At 42.4% G+C, this 8,984-nt stretch overlaps 1 protein-coding gene across 1 annotated transcript; it reads right to left on the bottom strand.

The window, feature by feature from the left end:
• Nucleotides 1-5,896: 5,896 nt before the first annotated feature.
• LOC104591013 (uncharacterized) lies at nucleotides 5,897-6,781 on the bottom strand. Its single transcript, XM_088897890.1, has one exon. The coding sequence runs from the start codon at nucleotides 6,779-6,781 to the stop codon at nucleotides 5,897-5,899; it is 885 nt and encodes a 294-aa protein (XP_088754016.1).
• Nucleotides 6,782-8,984: the final 2,203 nt, after the last annotated feature.

Genomic DNA, 8,984 nt, shown 5'->3' with positions numbered 1-8,984 from the left:
ACAACAAGTTGAAGGGCCCAAACTATGCTGATTGGTACAGGAACCTTATGCTAGTCCTAGCTTCTGAAAAGCTGGACAAAGTGGCAAAGAATCCTGCCCCGGAGCGTCCGGGTGATAGGGCTTCTGAGGCCCGAAGGAGAGACTATCAAGAATGGGAAGAGAAAAACTCCCTTGCCCGGTGTTACATCATTGCCTCCTTGGGCAACCCGATACAGAGGCAGTTTGATTAGATCAAACTTGCCAAGGACATATTGGACAGTCTCAGGATGATGTATGAAGAGCAGAATCGTTCTACTCGACAAAAGGTCTTGAAACAGTTCATGACCGCACAAATGTCCAAGGGTCAACAAGTTCACGACCATTGTCTTCGGATGATGCGATACATCAATGAACTAGAGGCTCTTGGATCCGTGCTGGACCTTGCAAATCAGATAGATCCTATCCTTAATTCTTTGCCTCCTTCCTTTAATCCGTTCATCATGAACTATAACATGAACAAGCTGAATGTCAGCTTGCAAGAGCTCAACAATATGTTGCAAAGAGCTGAAGAACTGATTAGAAAGGATGAGCCTGTAGCCATTTTTGTTGAAGCTGGCAAGACAGGCAAGAGAAAGAGGAAGGCAAAGAAGCCTCAGAAGAAAGCGACTAAGAGCAAGAAGTAGAAGAAAGACAAAGCATTGGATGCCTGTCACTTCTGCAAGAAGACCGGCCACTGGAAAAGGAATTGTCCTGCCTACCTGGAATCCAAGAAAGGTAACTTCGAAACTTGTGTTATAGAAATCAATTTGTCGGTAGCTTCTGCATCCTGGTGTATTGACTCTGGGGCTTCAACTCATGCGTGTAACTCACTGCAGAGGTTCAAGGTAAGCAGAAGGCAGAGTGAAGGAGAAGTCACACTCTACTTGGGGACTACTACAACTGTTGCAGCCGCGGCTATAGGAACCGTGGAGTTATTTTTTAGAGAAGGAATAATTGTACTGAATGATTGTCTTTATGTACAAAATTTAAGGAGAATTTTGATTTCTGTCTCAAAATTGTGTGCAGATGGTTATTTTGTCTTCTTTAGTAATCCGATTACTATTAAAAGAAACAACAGATTCATCGCATACGGGGAACTGGAGAATGGTCTCTATGTTCTACATCCTTCTCTAGAAACTAACATAACCGAAACTGCGTCGGCTGAAATCCCCAAGAAGAGAGCTCGTGATACAATTAATCCCACGTGCCTGTGGCATTACCGACTTGGCCACATCGGTGTTGACCGAATCACAAGATTGGTAAAGGATGGTCCTTTGGATTTTCTAACTATAGAAGATCTTCCCACTTATGAGCCTTGCCTACAAGGCAAGATGACGAAACGGCCATTTAACGGTAAGCCTAAAAGATGTACAGGCACACTTGACCTAATACATACTGATGTATGTGGTCCCCTAAGTGTTAGGACACGAAATCAACATGTGTATTTCATCACCTTCACAAATGATTTTTCACGATATGGTTACGTGTACCTAATGAGACACAAGTCTGAATCCTTTGAAAAGTTCAAAGAGTTTAGTCAAGAGGTCGAGAAACAGTTAGGGAGAGAAATTAAAGCCCTTCGATCGGATCGAGGTGGCGAGTATCTCTCTGACGAATTCAGGGACTACTTAAAGGACAATGGGATAGTATCACAATTAGCTCCTCCTGCTACACCACAACTTAACGGTGTTTCAGAGAGGAGGAATAGGACCTTATTGGGTATGGTCCGGTTGCTTCTCATACACTCAAAGTTACCCACATCCTTTTGGGGTTACGCATTAGAGACTGCGATTTATGTGCTGAATCGGGTTCCAACCAAATCGGTTCCGAATACTCTGTATGAACTTTGGACTGGAAAGAAACCAAGTGTCACACATTTGAAGATTTGGGGTTGTCCAGCACACGTTAAAAGAACGAGTGCAAACAAGTTGGAATCCAAGACCAGCCATTGCCTATTTATAGGGTACCCAAAAGGCTCTGTAGGTTATCTATTCTATGACCCAAGTGAGCAGAAAGTGTTCTGTAGTCGAAATGCACAATTCTTGGAAACCGATTATATCCTGGACACCCATTGTTAGGAAGTTGTTCTTGATGAGGAGAGCTCAGGAGCAGTGGGAGATGTCCCACAAGTTCCACGTAGTGACCAACCTAGAAGATCCACTCGGGTATCTAGGCCACCAGTCCGTTATGGTTTTGACCAGGATAGTTACCTGGTGGAAACCTTGACTAGTGAGGAGGATCCCGTGACTTACGCAGAAGCTATGTTGGACATAGATTTCCAGAATTGGGTGGAGGCCATGAGAGTAGAGATGGACTCAATGGAGGCCAATGGAGTCAGGACTCTAGTAGATCCTCCCCCTGGGGTAAAGGCAATCGGTTGCAAATGGATTTACAAGAGGAAGAAGGGCCCCGATGGTAAGGTTGAGACCTTCAAGGCTCGTCTGGTGGCGAAAGGGTACACACAGAAAGAGGGCGTCGATTATGAGGAAACGTTTTCGCCTGTGGTCATGCTTAAATCCATTAGGATCCTGCTAGCTGTAGTTGCATACCATGATTATGAGATTTGGCAGATGTATGTTTCTTTGTATTACCCTTAAACTGGACACTTAATGAGACTCATGTTAGTTTAGAATGTTTACAGCCAGTGGGTCGGTCTAGGGAGACCTATCCTGACAAGGCTGACACTGTGGTGCCACCAAGTCAGTTGGGGTGGCCTGTCTCAGCTGCCAGGGTGAGACCCTAAGCACACACAGTGTGGGGTTAACTGAATCTTTGAACTGGACTAGATTTTCAGTATTGCCCTGGACCTTGGAGATTGATGGGCAAAACTGAAAAGTTACACCCGACCCCTAGACTCGATTATGATACTGCACTAGTGTCGGATTAGGCTGTCTTTGATGCCCCAATCAGTGAGATCCTTAGCAGGGGTCAAAACCTAGGTATGTAGGGACAGTCCGAGAATTCATCTGAGTGGATGATCATAGTGACAGGATCAGCCCCTTTGTCGGACAAAGGTAATGATCGGGGATGCACTCTCACTGATGGAAACCAAGACTGCCGGTAGCCAATTTCAACCGTTGAGATTTGTTTTGCAAAGTATATTTTATATGAGATTTTAAAGTTTATATATTATCGTTTCTCAAATGTTTGCAAAAGGGTTTTAATTCCTGGGATCCATATAAGTGGAGAGTGCAACACTGTTCCTTGCAGCCGAGGGAGAGGTCCTCTCTTGTCGGGCAGTGTATGATCATTATGGGCTGAGAGGTTAAGTATAAGACCATTGAGGATAATACCTAACGGGCTAATCTTGCATTTGCCAAAAGTTTCTGGGTGTTACAAGGTGGCTTGGCCCAGGGACACTTAGGGTAAGTGTTGGGCCCATAGAGCCCATTTGATGGGTTTCAGGGGGTGCACTGTCTTTAACAATGTATTCGGCCAGGCCTTGTAACAAAGGCTGGGCCAAACCCATGTGGCTGATGTGTAGATCAATGCTTGGGTCCCACGCCATACAAGGATGCCCAACTGGGCAGCAGTTAGGAAGGATAAGTGAGCACATAAGCTTAATAGGCCTAAAGCCCATTTCGAACTCGGCTATTTATTTAGTTAATAAAGGGGCGAATTCTGAGATGGATTAGCAAATAGGATAGGGTCTTAATCCTACTCACTCACAGAGTTTAGATCTGAATATGATTCAGATCTACAAACCTCCTAATGAGATTAGGAGAATGCTAATCTAATCTACAAATAAGATAAGGGTTTATCCCTATCCCCTATAGAGAAGTCTTATCCAAATATGATTTGGATAAGCTACTCCTAATTAGATATGGAGCTGATCTTTTGAGTTAACAAAAGGAAGGGGGTGACAGTTTTTAGAATACACACAACACATCAGTTTTTCTTGAGTGCTGAAATCAAGAAGAGAGAATTCTGCACCCTGAGAATACTCTCTTGCCGCCTCCCTGCTCTTGCCACCCTGCTTGCCAGTTCGATCTCCAGTTGTGGGAGAAGTCAAGATTGGATCTTGACATCAGTTCTTTGAGAAAGGATTGAAAAGAAGCTGTGCTCACGTACCATTCTGCTGATTCTTGCGAAGGACAAAGTTCTTGGAGAAGAACACTGCTGATTCTGCTCCATCCTGCACTGCGCCATCTTCAGTGGGGGCAGTTTTTGGATCCTTCCTTGGTCGTGAACACCACCATTGAGAGATACTACTTCTCCGTATCAGGTATAATTCTCTCCTACTCGTTTTGGTTCAGATCTGATTCAGTTTAAGGTTCAAGAGTGATCCTTGAAAATATGATTTTCTAAATAGGGAATGCGATTCCTAGTTGAAGGGAGAGAAAAATTTTTGAAATTCGCCCCCTTATTCCACAATCTTTGGGCGTCTATAGGATGGATCTCTCATCCCTTCAGATCAAAACCTGGGTATGTTGGGACAGTCTGAGAATTCATCTGAGTGGGTGATCATAGTGATAGGATCAGCCCCTTTGTCGGACAAAGGTAATGATCGGGAATGCACTCTCTCTAATGGAAACCAAACTGTCGGCAGTGGATTTCAATCATTGGAATTTTGTTTTGCAAAATTAATATATTTATATATATATGTACGGTTACAAAATGTTTGCAAATGGTTTTAATTCCCGGGATCCATGTGAGTGAAGAATGCGGCACTGTTCCTTGCTGCCGAGGGAGAGGTCCTCTCTTGTCGGGCAGTGCTTGATTATTAAGGGCTGCGAAGTTAAGTGTAAGACCATTTTGGATAATACCTGATGAGCTAATCTTGCACCTGCCCACAGTCCCTGGGTTTTTATAAGATTGCTTGGCCCAGGGACTACTTAATGTAAGTGTTGGGCTCATAGGGTCCATGTGATGGACTCAGGGGTTCACTGTATTTTTTAGTGAATTTGGCTGGGTCTTGTAATAAAGGCTGGGCCGAACCCATGTGGCTGGTGTGTAGATCAATGCTTGGGTCCCACGCCATACAAAGAAGCCCAACTGGGCAGCAGATTGGAAACTAGTTAAACACTGAACACTTAATGGGCCAAAAGCCCATTTCGAGCTGGGCTGATATGATCACCCATCTATGGGGCGAATCTGAGATTAATGTTAGTAAAAGGATAGGGCCTTTAACCTTATCCACTATAGGAGACCAAATTCAAAACAGATTTGAATCTGGTAACCTCCTGATAAGATCAAGAGTAAGCTAACTTAATCTGCAGATAGGATTAAGATAATCCCCTATCCATATACAGATTTGGATTGGGATAACTCCTAATTAGGAGGTTTCTTAATCTAGAAGAAAGGAGGAGAAACCCAAGAGAAATATAGCAGATTTCGAACCAAGGGTTTTAGTCAAGAAAACTCCTTGCGATTTGAGATAAGATCTCATACTAAACTCCAGAGAGAAGAGAAGCAGTTCAGCCTTCTTCGTCCCAGTAGTTCTCCTCCAGCCGCCACCATTCCCTCTTGCAAGATTTGATTTTTGCAGCAATAGGGAGTCAAGAAATCAGTTCTTGACATTAGTCTTGCGAAAAAGACTAAGAAAGATTCAGTGTTCAGAGTTTCCAGAGAATTCTTGCAAAGGATCCAGTGTGTAGGACGCACCCTGTTGGTTCCGTTCCATCCATAGATGTGTCATCTTCAGTAGGAGCGGATCTTGGTTTCTTCTTTGGGCGTGAACACCAACTTTGGGAGATACTGCTTCTCCGGATCAGGTATATTCCTCCCTTTTGCTTTTTGGTTCAGATCTGGTTCGATCTTGGTTCAAGTAAGATCCTTGAATATAGTATTCAAAATTCAGGGAATATGATTCCCAGTTGGGAGAAGGTAGGAAAATTTTTGAAATTTGCCCACTCATTCCGCAACCTCTTGGCGTCCATCAGATGGATCCTACCATTCTTTTAGATGCATGCTTCATAGCATCAGGAATTTTAAAAATTACTTCCTCATCTTGAATCCTAAGGCTGAGTTGTTCTTGTTGGACTTCAACCGTTTCCTTTCCTATAGCTAGGAAGGGTCGTCCTATGATAAGTGGGACGTCAACGTCCTCTTCCATGTCCAACACTATGAAGTCTATAGGAAAAATGAATTTATCAACCTTAACAAGCACATCTTCTATAATTCCCCTAGGATGCTTTAAGGACCTATCAGCTAACTGCAATGCAACTCTAGTGGGTTGGGGTTCACCCAACCCTAATTTCTTAAAAACCGAATAGGGCATCAAATTTATACTAGCTCCTAAATCACACAATGCCTTGTTAATTTTCAAACTGCCTATAGTGCAAGGAATAGTGAAACTCCCTGGATCTTTCAGTTTTTGAGGCATCTTATTGAGGAGGATTGCTGAGCATTCTTTATTCAGTGAAACTGTAGCCACGTCTCCCAGTTTCCTTTTGTTTGCCAATATCTCCTTCAGGAACTTTGCATAGTGTGGCATCTGGGTTAAAGCATCTGCAAAAGGGATGTTAATATGTAAACTCTTAAAAATTTCAAGAAACTTATCGAATTCCTTTTCCAATTTGTGTTGCTTTAGCCTATTCGGAAATGGTACTTGCAGCTGTTGACTTTTCTCATTCTTTGAATCAGATTGCTCTTCCTCATTCTTTTCAGTTTCTAGGGTTGCACCCATCTTGCCTTCTTCGTTTGCCTTATTTTGCACCTCTTGCAGCTCCTTACCACTCCTCAAGGTAATGATTTGCACCTGTTCTCTTGGATTTTCCTCAGTATCGCTGGGTAAAGTGCCTTGTACTCTAGAAGATATCATATGTACCAACTACCCCACTTGAGTTTCCAAGTTCTTGATCAATGCTTCTTGGTTCTGAAATCTCATTTCTGCACTTGATATGAACTTGGTCATCAGCTCCTCTAGATTGAATTTCTTCTTTGGTTGATTGAAATTTTGGGGAAAGAGTTTCACCGCATTTTGATTTTTCCAAGATAGATTGGGGTGATTCCTCCATCCGAGATTAAATGCACGAGGGTACTGATTGCCTTGCTGCCTTTGCAAATTACCAACAAAATTTACTTAATCGGGGGCCTGCATGAACTGATTTCCAACTTGACATTCGGTGCTGACATGACCTCCCCCACACCATTCACAAGCTATGGTCTGAACATGCATGGATGCCAACTGCATTTCATCTATCTTCTTGCTGAGGGCACCGATTTGTGCAGATAGTGTTGTATAGGTGTCTACATTGTGAAGTCCGGGCTGTCTCCTAACTTGGGCTCTCTCGGAATGCCACTGATAGTTGTTTGCAGCCATCTCCTCAATTAGTGCATGGGCAACTTCAGGGGTCTTGTTATTAATGGATTCTCCAGCTGTAGCATCCATAACAGTCCTATTTGCTTCGGTCAACCCATTATAAAATGTCTAAACTTGCATCCATACGGCAAGACCATGATGAGGGACCTTCCTTAGTTATTTTTGTAACACTCCCATGACTCATACAATGACTCCCCTGTCCTGTTGAGAGAAGGTGGTGATATCATTCCACATCTTTTCTATCTTAGACGGAGGGAAATACTTGGATAGGAAACGGCTGGCCATTTCATCCCAAGTAGAGATCGATCCAGCTGGTAGAGAGTTCAGCCACATCTTAGCCTTGTCCTTCAATGAGAATGGAAACAATTTGAGCCTCACCGCATCATCACTAACTCCGTTGTGCTCGAATGTGTCACATATTTCCAAGAAGTTGGCGATGTGAGTGTTCGGATCTTCATGAGCCAAGCCGCAAAACTGAATATTTCCAAGAAGTTGGCGATGTGAGTGTTCGGATCTTCATGAGCCAAGCCGCAAAACTGAACTGTATTCTAAATCATCTGAATGATTGCTGGTTTGATTTCGAAGTTGTTTGCATCTATTGCTGGTCTCACAATGCTCGAGGCTACCCCGATGAGGGTTGGTTTGGCATAATCCATCATGGTTCTTTGTTCAGCTATCTCTGCACTTTCAGCTCTCCCTTGCTTAGAAGCTCTAAGGTGGTGACAAAGAGTTCATTCAATCTCGGGATCGTAGGTGATGCTCTCCCTTGATTACAAGTCAAAGTCATAAAGAGACTAATAAACAAATATCATAAACATAATGTACAAAATCAGATTAACAATGATAGATGGTTCCTAATATTGTTGTGATAATCCCCAGCAACGGCGCCAAAAACCTGATGCTCTTAGAAGACACTAGCAAGTGCACTAGCCGATCAAGTAATATAATGATGAGTAGAGTATCGTTCCCATGGGGATTGATCCAACAACTACTAGTATTGAATCAGCCTTTTGTTATTTGATAAACCAAAATATTAAACAAAGAAAAACCCTAACTCCTAATTAGCAAACTACCCTAAGCAGTTTTGGATCAGACCACCTTTAATGATAAGAAGAATTACTGCATGCAAGAACTAGCAGAACCAGTTTAGCAATTAAATCTTTAAGCTGTCCAACTGAAGTGAATTCAGTCTTGGGTTGGCGAAACCCTAATTTTATGAGCAGCCTCTCTCGAGCACAACCCACTCTATCTATGAGCAATAATTCCTATATCTCTATCAGAAATTTAATCGCCATAGATGCCTTAAGAGCAAGGAGTCGACAAAAAGTTATTCTAGTTAAAAGAATGCCAACGAATCATGCAAATTATCTCTGAGATGCATTCAATCCATTTCTTGATTAGTTGATCTGATTACCTAAACTCTTTCTCAAGCAATTCAAGCAATCCAAGAAACAAGAATAATTCGGCCAAGATTATTCTATTAATTGAAAACCCTAATCAAGAAATCCCAAGAATAAATCACAATCAATCGGATTTGCTAAAATATTAATTACATATCAGATTTGAAGTCCATCATGGTTCGCATAAAAGAAAAAAAGAAAGAAAGATTCAATAAAGAAAAATCATGAAACCCTAATCGAATCTAGGTTACCAAATTGCAGAATCAAAGAAGAAGACAACCTAAGATTTCTGCATCAATCTT

The sequence above is a fragment of the Nelumbo nucifera genome, chromosome 2 (genome assembly GCF_055504915.1).
Source record: "Nelumbo nucifera cultivar China Antique chromosome 2, China Antique-T2T, whole genome shotgun sequence".
Taxonomy (NCBI): domain Eukaryota; kingdom Viridiplantae; phylum Streptophyta; class Magnoliopsida; order Proteales; family Nelumbonaceae; genus Nelumbo; species Nelumbo nucifera.
The sequence above is the reverse complement of the archived record's forward strand: the minus strand, read 5'-3'. Positions and strand labels throughout refer to the sequence as shown.